Source organism: Callospermophilus lateralis, chromosome 4, assembly GCF_048772815.1.
Source record: "Callospermophilus lateralis isolate mCalLat2 chromosome 4, mCalLat2.hap1, whole genome shotgun sequence".
In the NCBI taxonomy this organism is placed as follows: Eukaryota; Metazoa; Chordata; class Mammalia; order Rodentia; family Sciuridae; genus Callospermophilus; species Callospermophilus lateralis.
In genome coordinates this window covers 91,815,278-91,833,502 of record NC_135308.1, presented here as the reverse complement: position 1 = coordinate 91,833,502, position 18,225 = coordinate 91,815,278, and the positions used below count along the sequence as shown (strand labels likewise).

Here is an 18,225-nt window from a genome sequence, read left to right as displayed (position 1 = left end):
GGCCAAAACACACAACAGAGGATCAGTCTGCAAGAAACTAAAGCATCAAGGAAACCATCAATATCTTCAAAGAGTTAAGAATAATTGTTGCATCCACAGAATAAGAACAAGATATTTAAAAGGAACATTTGGGACATTAGTGTTTCTAGAAATTAAAAATACGTAAAAAAAAAAAATTCAAGATAAAGTTGAAGTCTCTCTAAAACTAGAGAAAAAAGACTGAGGTAGCTTAGAGAGGACCAGTTCAGGAGATCCAACAAAGAACAGGGAAGAATTAAGAGTATGGGGGGAAAATCCAACAATGTAGAGAAGTCAATTAGGAAAAATTTCTGAGGGAGGTTTCCAGATGGCAGTTTAAATAAGGTTGTTTTCCTGGCTGCTCAGTGGCATGAAACCAAAAAATCATTTAGGAAACTTCTCAGCAAAGTGGATGAGCCAAAAATAAATAAAAAATTCAGGGAGGGACTTTACTAGAATTTAATACTGAACATTCAAAGTGGATGGGGGACTCGGGAGGTTCAATTCAATAAAATAAAGAAGAAATCTGAGGGCCACAGTCACTGCCGTGGCTGGAAGCATAAACCAGAGTGGACCCTCCATGAGCAAAGTGGAGGGATAAGGAAATTAAAGGAACTTGCATTTTTAGGAGTTCTGAGGTGTGTCTGAATATAGAGAGTTTAGAGATCAAAGAGAACACCCAACTAAATTGAAAGGTGTGCTGCACAATATCCTTGTGCAGGAAAGAATCCCCATCTCTCTCAGCTGTGTGCAGAGGATAGGGGAAGGAACCATTTTGCAGCCACAGTGTGGAGGCTGGAAACTGGGGGAACCGATGCCTGGCAAACCCAAGTTTGCCTCAAAATACAGGCCTGGCAAACCCACTCTGCATGACATAGAGTGTTCCTACCAGGAGAAAAGCAAATGTGAAGAGGTTTACAGAGAGGAATATTGGTTATGGAAACCCACCTGACTCTCCCCCTCCCACTGCAATCTGGCTGCTGCAGGATGTGGCTGGAAATTCAAGGGGTGGCGACAGGAGAGATTGGGTTTAGTGACTGAATTGAGACCAGGAAATGTGGGGTCTGCAGATGACATAGTGGCCAAACATTTGGCTCCGCGATGACACTAGTGGAACCCAGAGGAGATCCATGGGGTGCAGTCTTCCAGCGTGGAACGGCAATTGCTGGGCCCTGGAAGTGTGCTAATTTAAAATCTCCAGACCAACTGGCATTTAGCACAGAGCCTAGAGCCTTCCTAAGCCTAAACCCCACTTCCAAGAGTTCTACTTACAGGATTAACTCTCTAGCAACCCCACCCTGAGGACCAAGCAAGCATCGTACACCAGACAACCCCCCTAACACTGCTGAGAAGGGAAGCTGAAAATCTTTAGAACTCCAATGGAAGCAGTTCTTTAACTTTCATCAATATCTTTTTTTCTCTTTTATCTATTTAAGAGTAACCTTAATGGTTCCTGGACATTTATACACATTCAAAGTTGTATCTTTCTCATTTCTAGCATTATTGAAGCCAGTTATTTTTCACAGATCAGTTTTATGAGGACTGTAATTTTTTTAGTACATTTCAGTTTTATATTTTTTATTTTAATTTTTCACATTTTTTTTTCTTTCACCTGTTTCCCTTGAAGTTCTTTCTCTTTTCTACCACTGACAGGCAATCTCTATTTTTTTCTTTTACACTTTCATTAGTTTTTACTTCTATATTCTCTCCTACTCCCTCATATTCATCACATCCTATATCACTTCTGTTCTCTCCCTGTCTACCATTCAAAATTATAAACCCTTTTGCAAACTTACTGTTTTATTGAACACAATAACTGATCATATCATTTCTGTTTATTGTGACAGTTATCATTATAGATGTTATAGCAGGAAATATTTAGTTTAATGCTGTATATTTTTTGCATTGGTTGTTGATATTATTTGTATCCCACTAAATGACAAGGTACTGGAAACCTTCATAGACACAATAATTTTTTAGGACAGAAACTCTACTGCCTCAGATTCATACTGTTAGATGGGTAGACACACAAACATCATGAAAAAGCAAGGGAAAAAATTACCCCAAACAAACCAAGATATTCCAATAATAGAATTTATGGGTACCACACTGGAAAAAATGTCAGAGGAGGAGTTTAGAACATACATAGTTAAACTGATCTATGAGGTGAAGGACAATATAAGGAGTAAAATCACAAAGAAAATACAGGAAGTGAAAGATCACAACAATAAAGAGATAGAGATTCTGAAAAGAAACCAGACAGAAATCCTTGAAATGAAGGAATTAATAAACCAAATTAAAAATTCAATGGAAAGCATCACTAACAGACTAGATCTTTTGGAAGACAGATTTTTATGCAATGAAGGCAAAATACATACTCATCAAAATAATGTTAATTGCAGAGAAAATATGTTAAAAGACCATGAACAGAACTTCAAAGAAATATGGGATTACCTCAAAAGACCAAATTTAAGATTTACTGGGATAGATGAAGTCTCAGAGATACAAACCAAAAGAATACACAATATTTTCAATAAAATAATATCATAAAATTTCCCAAACCTAAAGAATGAAATGGAAATTCAAATATAGAGGCTTGCACGACTCCAAATATTTAAAAAATTGCAACAGACCCACACCAAAGCACATTATTAGGAAAATGGCTAACATACAGAATAAGGACAGAATTTTAAAAGCTGCCAGAGAAAAATGACAAGTAATATTTTGAGGTAAACCAATCTCCATCTCAGATGATTTCTCAACCCAGACCCTCAAAGCTAGGAGTGCTTGGAATAATATATATCAAGCTCTGAAAGAAAATGGATGCCACCCAAGAATACTCTATACACCAAAATTAAGCTTCAGAATGGACTATGAAATAAAAATCTTCCATGAAAAACAAAAGTTAAAAGAATCCACAACTAGAAAACCTATACACAAAGCATACTCAATAAAATATGTCATGAAGAAGAAATGAAAAATAAATGTGAAAACCAGCAGAGAGAAGAGCTACACTAGAAGAACAGGCAATCAAAGCAGAAACTAATTCAAATTAAAAACCAGAAAGAAATCAAAATGACAAGGAATAAAAATTTCTTAATAATAACATTGAATACAAATGGCCTAAACTCATCCATCAAAAGACATAGACTAGCAGATTGGATGGAAAAAATAAGACCCAACAATATGCTGTCTCTAAGAGACTCACTTCATAGGCAAAAATATACTTAAGGTTAAAAGACTTAAGGTTAAAAGAATGAGGGAAAAAAAAACGTATCATTCATAAGGAACTCTAAACCAGTAGGAGTCTCTATCTTCATATCAGATAAAGTGGACTTGAAACCAAAGTTAATCAAAAGGGACAAAGAAGTACATTTAATGCTGCTTAAGAGAATTATATAGCAACAAGACATAGCAATCATAAATATTTATGCCCCCAAAATGGAGCATTGATGTATACCAAAACAATCCCTTCTCAATTTCAAGAATCAAATAGACTACAACACAATAATGATGGGTGACTTCAACAAACCTCTCTCACCCTGGATAGATCCTCCAAACAAAAGTAAACAAAGACATTATAGAACTAAAAAATATTATTAATTATTCAGATATATAATGTTTCAACCATATAGGACTGAATACACTTTCTTCTCAGAAGCACATGGATCTTTCTTTAAAATAGATCATATCATAGGCCACAAAGCAACTCTTAGCAAATACAAAGAAAAAGAGAGAATACTTTGCTTTGTATTATGTCAAAGTGGAATGGAATTAGAAATCAATGATTAAATAAAAAAATAGAAGCTATACTATCACATGAAGAATAAACAATATGCAATTGAATGACCTTGGTAACAGAATAAATCAGTGATGAAATAAAAAATACTTAGAGGTAAATGAAAATAGAGATACAGCTTACCAAAATCTCTGGGACGCTATGAAGCCAGTGCTAAGAGGAAAGTTCACTGCATTAAGTTCATTAATTAGAAGACTAGAAAGTCATCAAATAAATAACCTAATATTGCATCCCAAAGCCCTAGAAAAAGAAGAACAAATCAACACCAAAAAGCAGAAGATAGGAAATAATTAAAATCAGAACCAAAACAATGAAATTGAAACATACAAACAAAAAATCCAAAAAAAAAAGACAGAAGAAAAAGTCGGTTCTTTGAAAAAAATCAATAAAATTGATAAACCTTTAGTCAAGCTAATGAAGAGAAATAGAGAAAACTCAAATTAATAAAATTTATGATAAAAAATGAGGTGTCACAATGAACACTACTAAAATAATCAAAATAACCAGAAACTATTTTGAAAATTTATAGTCTAATAAAATAGAAAATCTTGATGACATTGAAAAATTTCTAGAGACATATGACCTATACAAATTGAATCAGGAGGATGTAGTAAAAATTCAAACACATCGATTTCAAGCAATGAAATTGAAGATGCCATCAAAAACCTACCAACAAAGAAAAGCTCAGGACCAGACAGATTGTCAGCTAAGTTCTACTAAACTTTCAAAGAAGAACTATCATCAATCCTCCTCAAATTATTCCATGAAATAGAGAAGGAGGGAACCCTTCCAAATTCATTCTCTGAAGCTAACATCACCCTGACACCAAAATCAGATAAAGATACATCAAGGAAAGAAAACTTCAGATCAATATCCCTGATGAACACAGAAGTAAAAATTCTCATTCTCAGTTCTTGATTCTGGCAAATTGCATACAAAACATATTAAAAAGACAGTGCACCATGATGAAGTGTAGTTATCCTAGGGATGCAAGCTTGGGTTCAACATGTGGAAATCAATAAACATAATTCATCACAACATTAGACTTAAAGACAAGAATCACATGATTTTCTCTACAAAATCAGAAAAGGCATGTGACAAAATATAGTGCTATAGTTCATTTATGTTCAAAACACCAGAAAAACTAGGAATAGTAGGAATTTACCTAAAGGTTGTAAAAGTTATCTATGCTAAGCCCAAGGCCAACATCATTGTAAATGGAGAAAAATTGAAAGTATTCTCTCTAAAAACAAACAAGACAGGGATGCCCTCTTTTACCACTTCTATTCAACATAGTCCTTGAAACTCTAGCCAGAGCAATTAGACAAAAGAAAAAAAAAGGAAAGGGATGTGAATAGGAAAAGAAGAGCTCAAACTAGCCTATTTGCAGATGACATTATTCTATACTTAGAAGACCCAAAATCTCCACCAGAAAACTTCTATAACTCATAATGAACTCAGCAAAATAGAGAATAGAAATTAACACCCATAAATCAATTGCATTCCTATACATCAGTGATGAATCAACTGAAAGAGAAATTAGAAAAATTATCCCATTCACAATAGTCTCAAAAAATTAATAAATACTTGGAAAACAATCTAACAAGAGAGGTTAAAGACCTTTACAATAAAAACTAAAAAACACTAAAGGAAAAATTGAAGAAGACCTTTGAAGATGGAAAGATTTCCCATGTTCTTGGATAGGCAGCATTAATATTGTCAAAATGTACATATTACCTTAAGTGCTATATATATTTAATACAATTTCTATTAAAATTTCAATGATGCTGTTCATAGAAATAGAAAAAGTAGTCATGAAATTCATTTGGAAATCTAAGAGTCCCAGAATAGGAAAAGCAATCTTTAGCAAGAAAAGTGAAGTAGGAGGCTTCACAATAGCAGACCTTAAATTATACTACAGAGCTAGAGTAACAAAATTGACATGGTATTGCAACAAAACAGACATAAAGACCACTGGTTCAGAATAGACAGAGACAAACCCACATAAATACAGTTATTTCATACTAGAAAAAGTCACCAAAAACATACATTAGGGAAAAAAATAGCCTCTTCAACAAATGGTGCTAGGAAAAATGGAAATCCCAATGTAGCAAAATGAAACTAACTCTCATCCTGCACAAAACTCAACTCAAAGTGGATCAAGGTCCTTGGCATTAGACCAGAGACCCTTTACCTACTAGAAGAAAAAGTAGGCTCATATCTTCATTTTTGTTGGCTTAGGAACCAAATTCCTCAACAAGACTCCTAAAGTGCAAGAAGTAAAATGAATCAATAAACAGGATAGTATCAAACTAAAAAGCTTCTTCATAGCAAAGGAAAAATCAAGAATGTGATGAGAGAGCCTAGAGAAAGGGAGAAAAATCTTTGCTAGCTGCACTTCAGATAAAGCGTTAATCTCCAGGATATATAAAGAACTCAAAAAAAAACTTAACACCAAAAATACAAATAACCCAATCAATAAATGGGATAAGGATCTGAACAGACACTTCACAGAAGAAGAAATACAACTGATCAACAAATACATGTAAAAATGTTTAACAACTCTAGCAATTAAGGAAAATGAAAACCAAACTACACTGAGATTTTTATCTCACTCCAGTCAGGATGGCAATTATCAAGAATACAAGTAACAATAAATGTCGGTGAGGATGTGGGGGGAAAAGACTCATACATTGATTGTGGGACTGCAAATCAGTCACCACTCTGGAAAGCAGTATGGAGATTCCTCAGAAAATTTGACCCAGTTATCTCACTCCTTGGCATAAATCCAAAGGATTTAAAATCAGTATACCATAATGATGCAGCCACATCAATGTTTATAGGAGCTAAATTCCCAATAGCTAAACTATAGAACCACTCTAGGTGCCCTTCAACAGATGAATGGATAAAGAAATTGTGGTATATATACACAGTGGAATGTTACTCAGCCTTAAAGAAGAATGAAACTATGGCAGTTGCTGGTAAATGGATGGAATTGAAGAATATTGTGCTAAGCAAAATAAGTCTATCCCCAAACCCAAAGGCCAAATGTTATCTCCAATATTCGGATGCTAATTTGTAATAAAGTGGGGAGGAAAATAGAGGTACTTTGGATTAGACAGAGGGGAATGCAGGAAGGTGAAAGGAGTATGAGGGTAGGAATGATAGTAGAATGGATTGGACATTATTACTCTTTGTGCAGATGTGATTACATGACCTGTGTAAGTCTTCATCATGTACAACCAGATAAATGACAAGTTATACTCCATTTATATATGATGTGTCAAAATGCATTCTACTGTCATGTATAACTAATTAGAATAAAAAATATTTTTTAAAAAATAGACTGTTAGGAGGAAGGACTGGGATTTGCAAAAACTAAGACCATTTTGGAAGTTACTGTATCCGTCCGGAAGGAAGAGAACAGTGGCTTAGAACCAGGTGGTTGTCATGAGAGGGAAATAAGTGCTTGAATTCTACATATGTTCTGATGGTAGAGTCAAAGGGATTTTTCTATCAAACTAAATGTAGAATAAAGCAAGAAAGGTGTCTAGAATTACCCCCAAGGGGAGTTTAGTCCTGTGCTCATGTCTGAGGCCAGAATATGATGGGTGGGGCAGAGTTTGGATCTTAGTTTTGGATATGTTAAGTGTGAGCTGTTTATCTAATGTCCAGTGGAAATATTGAGTCATAATAGTGTATTCTGACCTGGAACTCAGGAAAAGGTTTAGGCAAACACAGGAATCTGGGAGTCATGAGTTGGCTGCCTGGGACCATAAGAGGATACAGTATAGGTGGAGGTCAGCAGTAAGAGTGGAGTCTTGCAGTTCTTCAGCATCAAGATGCCTGTGAGAAGGTGTGGACCCACAAACCAGCCCAGAATAAAGCAGCCCATGATACAAAGAGAAAAGCCAGAATAATGTAGTATCTGAAAGCTAAATGAGAAGAGCGTGTCCACAGAAAGAAGAGTATTGATAGGTTCAGGAAGCTGAGGGCTAAGAAACTGAATTTATTAACATGCAGGTCTTTGGTGACCTTGGTAATACCATTTGATGGAGGCATAAAGTTGATTAGAGATTTAGAAGAGAATGGGAGGAAAGAGACCTGGCACAATGAGTATTGTTCCATGGAAGAGATTTGCTGTAAATGGGAACAGAGAAACCGGGTGGTAGTCAAAGGAGAAAGGACAAAAGGCCTTTCTGTTTATATTTAGTTTGTATCTTCTCTATCTTTAAAAACAATTTTATTTACTTATTTATTTTTGTGGTACTGGGAGTGGAACCCAGAACCTCACCTATGCTAAGCAAGCACTCCACCACAGATAAACCCTAGCACCTCTCCATCTTAACAACAACACACATGTGTGCTGAGGAGAATGATTCCATAGAAAGGGAAAAACTGCAGATGGAGGGAGGATGGCTGGCAAAACCAGGCCTGGATGAAAAATAAACTATTAGAACACTGTCCTGAAAGCTAGGGCCTGGGAAAGGGAGAGTTCCCTCCCCTTTTAGTCAGCCCTTCTTCAGGAAACCTAATAAACACCATAGGCCCCTACCTTTGGATTGTAAATAACTACCTCTAAGAATCTAATTACTCCCCTTTGAAGTGTAAACACCCCTGTGGAGGCTTCTGGCCCAGACTAGAGATGTATCAAAGGCCTTGTGAGAGGGGCCAGTTTTTCCCCTTAACACACTCTGCTTCTGTAAACAGTCTTCCCTTTAGAAACCCCATGCAGGACCATTATCTTGTAGACTAGGAATGTTATGGCACCAGATAGCTTAGAATGTAAAAAACTGGAGGGGGGGAGCTCAAAATTTGGAGTCTTATATCCTCTGGGCCAGTCATTTGCTTCTTCTTCACCAGTCTGATTCCTACAAGAAACAAATTGTGAGAACTGAGACCTAGGTACCTGAGACCTATGTACCTCTAATTAGAGGAGATGGGATCCTGTATATAAGATGGGAGAAAACTTGGTGTCTTTGTAACAGGAAAGAAAGCCACATATATAGGTTCAGACACTAATGGTTTGGGGTATGTGACAATTCTTTCTATTGTCTGTTTTCTCATTGAGGTAGGATGCAAAATTATCATTTGACAGAGACGATGGGGGAGGACACGATGGTGGTTAGAGGAGATAGTGGAAAATTGATAGTACTTAAGAGAGAGGGAGGGTGAGGATGAGAAGCCCTAGGACCCAATTGATGCTTGTGATGATGAAGTTCAAGGGCTTGGTCAGCACAGGGCTTGTGCTATTTTCCAGCCATGTCACCCTGAGCAGATGAAGAAGTGGACTTAAACAGGTTGGGTTTGTAAACAACAAAAATAAAACAAGAAAAGGAAAAGTGTTGAAGGTTCACGTAAGATAGTGAAAACTATGTTTGACCATGGAGTTTTAAGTTAGTCACAAAAGAAGAGGGGTTGATGATAGACTGAGGCACAGCAAAAGATGTATGTGAGGAGGCAGAGATTCACAAAGGAACTACATATTCATCTTCACAGTGGGAAAACAACAGATAATACCTAAAACTGAAACTAGATCACTAGCCAGATGTGGTGGTGCATGCCTATAATCCCAGTGAGTTGGGAAGCTGAGGCAGGAGGATTACAAATTACAAGCCAGCCTCTGCAACTTAGCAAGGCCTTGGCTCAAAATAAGAAATACAAAGGGCAGGGTTGTAGCTCAGTGGTGGACTGGGTTCAATCCCCAATACCAAAAACAAAAATATCCTAACCAAAAACAAAAACAAACAAACAAAAAGAAATCCTGAAATGGCAGCATAAACATGTTATTTAGAAATATAAAATAGACCCAAGGAGTTTAAAGTTGTTGCACTAAGGTATGGAAAATTGGATAAGATTTAGAGAGTTACTTCATTTTTTTAAAACTATGTGCATGCATAACCTCAATAAAAATAAGACAAAATATTATCCTCAGTGAGGGGTTAAAAGTAATTAACACATATAAATGGAAAGCAAATGATCAAACTAAAACTACCACCAAAATTAAATGGTGCCTTAAGAAAATATATTTAACAAGTCTGTTTAGTATATATTTTAAAGTCTTCTCAGGTTTTCCCACAAAAAATTTTTGAAATTCTACTTCTCTATGTGCAAGTATACAAAAATGCATGTATAAGGACATTTATTATAGCATTGTTTATAACAACAAAATATTGAGAACATCCAGAAATGACTAAATATAAGGAATTGGTTAAATGAGTCATAACTATTTAACCAGCAGAATACCATAAAATAGGGAGAGGTGTGTGTGTGTGTGTGTGTATGTATGTGTGTGTATATATATATATCACATGGAAAGTTATCTGTGCTATATGTTGAATGAAAAGGAAACAGATTATAACACTGTATGGAGGTAGATTATAAGCTAGTATGAAGGGAGTGTCTAGAAGAATATATCACAAAATTTTTATAATGATGGTCACTACCCCTAATATTAGCATAAGTATTTTTCATTTTTATTTGTGTATTCCTATTTCTTATATATTAAAAATGCTTATTTTACATAACAAAGTATTTTAAAAACTTTTCCCAAGAAAGTATAATCCATAGCCTCAGAGAAAATAAGTCCTTTAATTTTTTGCTGTAACTAAAGGGATAGAGAAAAGTTACCTGATTAATGGCTCCCAACATCTCGGCCCTACTGGCTACTCGAGTTGCACATTGACTGAGGAATGTTATACTCTTCTCCAGCTTCTTAATGACTTCCTGGGCCTGGTTGTCATCTTCACACAGAGGTGTTAAAGACTGCATAGACAGTAACGTTTAATTAAAAGATACAGAACATAAGCATTAAACAAGAGATTCTTACACTAAGTCTAATCTCAATTATCTTGGTGGAAAGTTGCAAAGAAATAGCAATGACCAATAATGAATGATATCAAAATATTAATATCTTTGTTGGCTAACAGGTAGGCATATGCAAATGCTCACAAAATCTTTTAGATTCTTCTTAAGCTATTCTTTTTATAATTCCCAAATGTGCCACTCCTTCCTGAACGTTCATATTTTCTTCTATGATTAATAGGATGGGATATCATTAATTGGCAATAGTAAAGATATTTTGCTTAGAAATGAGCTGAATGTATCATATGAACAGCAAAGGATAGAATTTTGAGAAAAGCAGTGTAACAGTGGAATTAGAACTGGCTCTGACTACAATGCCTGCTCTTCTGTTGATGATCACATGGTATTGGGCTAGCTAGGTGGGTATGTCTTTATGCCTCATGATATTTCCCTGAAAAATCTGTGAACTTTATCTAAGATGATGTCCTTCCTGATGAAGGACCATCCTTTTCACTAGGGTATAAACAAAATTCAGAGAAGGGCATATTTAGAAGCAAAGAATCCACCACTCATTAGCCTACAATTATCATCAAATTTCTAAAACATGACCAAATCAAAAACACTATGAATTATAACAGGTGCCATTATTTTGTATATCATTAAGTAAAAGTGTTGCAATAAAACTGAGGCACCATTAATTATAAATTACAGAATTCTGAAAATGTTAAGATGTCAATTGTTTTTATTTCCTATTTCCCTATCAGTCCGATGAAATCAGACATCTCCTTTCCAAAAATACAGCAATATGAAAGGTAATGGATGCCAAATGCTTTTCACACAGTAGGTGCTCAATGAATTGCAGCCACTTCTGAAACAGATGGTTAGGTCTAAGTTGTAACCAGAGAGTTGTTCAACATCTAGAATGACTCTATCAGATGTGTAATTCCCTATAGTTGTTAAAATGACAACCTCCAGGGGCTGGGAATGTGGCTTAGGGATAGAGCACTTGCCTATCACTTGTGAGGCTCTGAGTTCAATCCCTAGTACCACAAAAAAGAATTATAAAAATAAATGATTAACTACCTCCAGTTGGGAAGGGAAGAACAGATATTAGTTGTAAACAGAGCAGATATGGTTAACCTATATTGAATCACGAAGAAATAAAGAATCTGAACAAACCAATAATTAGTTAGGAGATTGAATCAGTAATCAAAAACATCCCAACAAATAAAGGTCCAGGACCAAATAGCTTTACTGGAGAATTCTAACAAACATTAAAAGAAGAAATAATGCCAATTACTTAAAAACACTTTTAAAATTCCAACAATGGGGAATACTACCACATTTACTCTTTGAGGACCCCATTACCTTGATACCAAAGCTGGACAAGAAAGGAAACTACAGATAAATAAACCTGACAAATATTGATGCAAAAAAATCCTTTAAAAATTCCAGCAATCTGAATTCAAGAGCAAATAGAAAATATTATACAGCATGCTCCAGGGGGATTTAGTTTTGGAATGCAAACATGAATGATATATGAACATCAATCATAGCATATCGCATTAACAGAAAGGAATACAAAAAATCATGCTTTGTTCAACTGATGTAGAAAAAGCATCTGATAAGATTCAACACTTTCATGATTTAAATAAAACACATAAAAAAACTAGGAATAGGAAATTACCTCAACATAATATAAGTCATACATGAAAAACCCACAATGAACATCATACTCAGTGGAGAAAGACAAAACTATTCCTCTCAGATCAGGAATAAGGCAAGGATTCCCACCCTTACCACTTCTATTCAACATATTGGAACATTAGTGCTATGACCAGAACAACTAGAGGGAAAAGAAAGAGAGAAAATAAAATAAAAGAAAAGAAGGAAGGAAGGAAGGAAAGAAAGAGAGAGAGAGAGAGAATCCAAATCAGGAAGGAAAAAGCAAAAATATCTGTTCAAAGATGGCATGAATTTTGTGTAGAAAACACTAATGATTCCACACACAAAAAAAACTGTTAGAATAAACAAATTTAGCAAAATTATAGGATTCAATCCTCAGCACCAGACAAAATAAAGGTATGGTGTCCATCTATAACTAAAAAAAGAAAGAATTCTATTTACAATAGCATAATAAAGGAATAATACTTGTTAATAAACCTAACCAAGGAGAGAGAAGTCTTGTCTTGTATATTGAAAACCATAGAACATTGCTAAAAAAAAAAAAGACACAAACAAATGAAAAGATATCCTGTGTTCATAGATAAGTAGATCTAATTTGAAGTATCCATACTACCCAGAGCAATCTACAGGTTCAAGGCATTCTCTAGTAAAAATCCCATTTCCCCCCTCAGAAATAGGAACATGTGGGCCTGATAGTATCTTGTGTCTTATATCTCAGTGGTGGAGCTTGTGCCTAACATTCATGAGACCCTTGACAGTATATCACCAAAAGAGCAGATACAAGACTAATGAAACAGTAGAGCCTGAAAAATAAACTCTTGTGTATATGGTCAATTGGTCTTTGAGAAGGTACCAAGAATGCACAAGGGGAAAAATCTGTTCAACAAACAGTGTTGAGAAAAGTGGCTGTTCATATGCAAAATTATGAAATTGGACCCATTCTCTGTACCATATACAAAAATTAGCTCAAAATTGATAAAAGACTTAAAAGTAAGAATCCAAGTTAGAAAACTCCTGGAAGAAAACACAGAGGAAAAGCTTCATAGCATTGAATTTAGCTACAATTTCTTGGATAGGATACCAAAAGAACAGACAATAAAGGTATAAAAAAAGAGAGAGAGAGAGAGAGAGAAATGGAACTATGTTAAAAGCTTTTGTGCATCAAAGGACCAGATCAATAGAGTAAAAAGGCATTTTAAGAATGCAACTTAAAGGGATATAACTGTAAAGGAATTCATATAACTTTAAATAACTTAATTTAAAAATGGACAGAGGATTTTCAAATGTCCAACAAGCTATATGAAAAGATTCCCAATATAATTAGTCATCAGTGAAATGCAAATCAAACCCACAATATACCACCTTGCACCCATGAGGATGCCTATTATAAAATCAGAAAATGACAAGTGTTGGTGAAGACTTGGACAAAATACAGTTGGTGACAATATAAAAAGCAGCAGCCACTATGCAAACAGTATGTGGGGGAGGGTTTTCAAAAGCTTAAAATAGAATTACTATATGATCCAGCAAATTCCACTTCTGGATGTATACTCAAAAGAATTGAAGAGATATTTGAACATCCATGTTTCTAACAGCACTATTTGCAATAGGCAAGAGGTAGAAGCAACCCAAATGTCCACAAATGGATGGATAAACAAAATGTGGTATACACATAACATGGAATATTATTCAGCCTTCTAAAGGAAGGAAACACTGTCATATGTTATAACACAGATAAACCTTCAAGACATCATGTTAAGTGAAATAAACCAGTTTAACAAATACATATATCATATGAGTCCACTTACATGAGGTATCTAACAGTCAAATTCATAGAAACAGTAGAAATGTGGTTTCAAGGAGATGGATTAAGAAGAAAAATGGGAGTCAATGGGTGTAGGGTTTCAGTTTTGAAACTTCTGGAAATCCATTTTGCAACAATTTAAATATAATCAACACTACTGAACATATATACTGTTAAAATTAAGATAGTAAATTTCATGTTTTATACTTTTTAATCACAAAAAAAATTTTATTATGATTTCCCAATTTTTAGTTTCTTCACCCAAAATGAAACTCCTTAATTTCTGAACTCCTTAAATTAGTGGAAACTTCATGAGATGGAAGGATAACAGTTGTATCCTTCCTCATACCCTCGTTCTTCTCTCAGTACTTTACAGCAACTTGAAAAGACTCAAGTGACACTTTTTCTTCAGTTAATCATAAATGGAAATAGATTTTTACATTATGAAGCTTAAAATGATATTATCTCTCATTTTGTTTTCTGTCTGAAGTCTATTTGAAAATCCAGAGAAGGCAGATGACTTGTACAATCTAATTTAAAAGTTATTTTTTTTTTAGTATTGTTACTGATATTCTCCCATTAGTGAACCTTTTATTTTGGTCTGATCTTGAATTCTATTTATCCACGTTTTGTTTGGCAGAGTTTAGCATATAGTATTGGTTTTAGTCATCCAAATAAACTCAAATGTAATTATGAAAACATCATTAAAATACAACCAAATGTATAGCTTCCAAATAATTTGGTTCATACCTCCAAGAGCTTTAAACAGTTAGTGATTTCTTTCTTCAAATTGTCTTCTGCCAAGTCCCGAGATCGCTCTTCAAGTTTCACTCTTTTCTCTAATGTAAACCAGTCACATTTAAATCCCAAAGATAATCTGAGAAATTCTGCCTGTTGTCAGAATAACATGAGGGTGAAGACAGAAAGTTTAATGTGGTCGAACATTTCAATTTTACACAGTATTATCCTGAGACATTTTTTTCTCATTCCAGCAATAGAACACTGTCATGCATGGGCTGGACCTGCGCTTTGTCACTTTTAGGCCAAATAGACACCAGACATACCTGAGTGAGTGTGTTATGCTAAGCATAAAGCCAATGTAGCAAGTGAGTCTGAAATTTTTTTTAAAGGGAAAAAAAATAAGTTTAAACTCACCTCCACTTCTTTTTCATTAGCAGACGTGCTGTAGGATAAGACAAAGGACTTGCTCAGAATATAATCCAACAGAAAAATAAAAAGTGAAATTAAAACATAAAGAAGAGCTTACTTTTCACTTTGTCTGAAGTTAACGGATTTCGCGGCAGTTACTAAAACAGGGGAAATCCCAGATTCTATCAAAAGAGAATAAATATTTGGTTAAGATGGCTCAACACCTAAAAGTGCATTTTCATTAAATACTGTTATGTCCCATATTTACTAAATGAAGGCATTTCATTTAAATACATCTGAGATGATAGCCAGCTAATGTGTGTGCTTAAATAATAAGATAATGTTTGCGAAGCCATTGGGATCAGAGCATTAAGATCACCGATTCACATCTCAAGCAGTCTTTGAAACCAGAAGATGTAACAGAGTCAAGAGATGGGCCCATCTGTCCTCTTTGCATTTGAATATTTGTTTTACTAGATCCCATGCTACATGCATACCTTCCTCTGGTATTCTGGTTCTTTCTTGGATTAAAACTTTAACATCAGCACCGGCAGGAATAATAGTTATACTAATAGTAATAGCAGTAACAATAAATAATAATAATCCTGGTAGTAACAGTAACAATAAACATAGCATCAAACTCAGATTTACAATATGCCAGTCCCAGAACAAAGCTCTGTACATTTATTAGGATTTTCTTTATGACAACTTTGCAAAGGACAATATATTTAATAAAGAGCATTAGATTTGAAACTGATAACACTTGATTTAAAGCTAAGCTTTGACTCTTACAGATATGTGATCATGAATAAAACAACCTTATTAAACCATCTACAAGATAAGAATATTATTTTGATATAATAGGTAACTTTTATGAGAACTGCTGTGCCAGGCCCTGTTCTATGTGCTTCATACATATTAAATTATTCAATCAATCCTCACAGCAAGTCTTCTGTGGCAGATACTGTTTTCTGCTTTTCACAGGCTAGGAAAATGAACCATGGGGTACCTTACCTCATATTTGCAGGATTGACTAAAACTATGCACATAAAGAATTTAGCCTAGGACTTAGTATATTGTCAATTTTCTATAAACTGTACTTACTTTTTAAATACATAATTACCATTTTGCAGATGAGAAACTGAGACTCAAAATTGAATATCTAATACCACATAATGGTCAGAGCTGGACCCAAACTAGAGTCTAAGTGACCTGACAGCCTGAACTCTAGCCACTGTTCCACCCTAGTGAAGGGAAGGAAGCATATTAGGTCTCATTTTTAAAACATTGGTTTATTTACTTTTAGATGTGATGCTGAAAAAAATTAAGAGAATTACTACCAACATGCATGGGCTTGCTTCTTAGTTAACAATAGAGCACTAATTATTACAAGTCCTCCGGCATTGAACAGTCAATGAAATGTCAACGTGGCTTTTTGACAATGATACAAATGGAATCAGGACTGGATTCTATGGGCTGACCTTATCCAGGGATGCAGAATTTGTAGGTGGCATATCTTTACTCAGACTACAGCTACAAAAACAGCCATAGGGACAAAAGTACATATGGGGTTGAAAGAACACATTTCTTACCTCCTGAAGCACATTCTTTTCTATGCTCTTCTATTGTTTTGGGTTCCTCTTTGGCTTCCTAAAATCATAAGGAAATTTTATTGTTGTACATAGAGTGGAAGTTCTCCATAACCAAGCATTTCTTCACTTCCTGTCCTCTACTAACCCAACTCTACAGTGCTCAGGGAATTGCAATAAGGGTTAAGGAAAAACAAAAACAAGTCTACTTCTAAGGGCGTTCTCAATCTAGTTGAGGCAAATAGAACACAAACATGAAAAGCTGTGAACATGACACAAGTTATCACAAAGCAAACTTGGATTAATTGCCAAGTAAATGAGGCTTAGGTAAGTCAGTGTTCTGAATGGGAAGGAGGCAGAGCCGCTGGGACATCTGCAGGCCAGAAGTGTGACAGCAGCAAGAGGAGAGGTAGAACTGGGATGGATGGATGGATGAGAGGTAAAGTAGAGGTGATCTAGAGCCATATAATGTGGTTTCCTATGTTGGTTTTTGAGAGAAATTGTGGCAAAGATAGCTGTTAAGATTGTGCCAGGTGTGGTGGTGCACAACTGTAATCCCAGCAGCTTGGGAGGCTGAAACAGGAGGATCACAAGTCCAAAGCCACCCTCAGCCAAAGCGAGGTGCTAAGCAACTCAGTGAGACCCTGTCTCTACATGAAACACAAAACAGGGCTGGGGATGTGGCTCAGTGGTTGAGTGCCCCTGAGTTCAATCCCCAGTACAAAAAAAAAAAAAAAAAAAGATTGTGTTGTGTGAGGTTTTAATTTCACATAATATATTTTTAGGTCACTGACCAACTGTTCTATACATAATAAATGCACTTGTATACAAGGGTTACCATAACAACAGGATTGTACTGTACTGTCTGGGAAAATCTCATGGGAGAATATAAGTATGCAATTATTTTTATGGTATTATTAGACATTTTCAAAAGAATGGAGAAATTTAGAAAACCAAAGTTCCCCATCAAAAAAATAAGTCTAAGAAGACAATTTTCCTTGGTAGAGCCATTGATACCATGCCATATAATTTTTAGACAACTGAAATGAAGGTTTCAATAGACTACAACAAATGTAATAATATAGGTAAAGTGCTGGCTCGCTGTCATCAACGGGTGAACACTTTTGAGTTTTTTGAGTCTTTTTCAATCCCATGACCTCTCCCAGTCACAGCCCTCCTGTAGCCCTCCTCAGCCTTGCTCCAGGAGGGCCTGATCATGGCTGAATCCAGTCTATCTTCCACTCACAATCAAATGCACTTCTTCTTTTTATTATTATTATTAGTTGTTCATGACAATACAATGATCTTGATATATCATACATTTGAATCAAATGGTGTATAATTTCTCATTTTTCCAAGTGTACAGGTTGCAGAAT

General features: G+C 35.2%; 1 protein-coding gene across 4 annotated transcripts in view; it reads right to left on the bottom strand.

The window, feature by feature from the left end:
* Irag2 (inositol 1,4,5-triphosphate receptor associated 2) overlaps positions 1-18,225 on the bottom strand; it is a 121,169-nt gene that overhangs the window by 7,386 nt on the left and 95,558 nt on the right. For all 4 annotated transcript variants that reach the window (XM_076854213.1, XM_076854214.1, XM_076854216.1 and 1 more), the window contains 5 exons: positions 16,853-16,910; positions 15,379-15,442; positions 15,267-15,294; positions 14,862-15,002; positions 10,448-10,582 (listed from right to left, as the gene is read on the bottom strand). In XM_076854213.1, the coding sequence (XP_076710328.1) occupies positions 10,448-10,582; positions 14,862-15,002; positions 15,267-15,294; positions 15,379-15,442; positions 16,853-16,910 (426 nt within the window). The remainder of the gene's footprint in view (positions 1-10,447; positions 10,583-14,861; positions 15,003-15,266; positions 15,295-15,378; positions 15,443-16,852; positions 16,911-18,225) is intronic.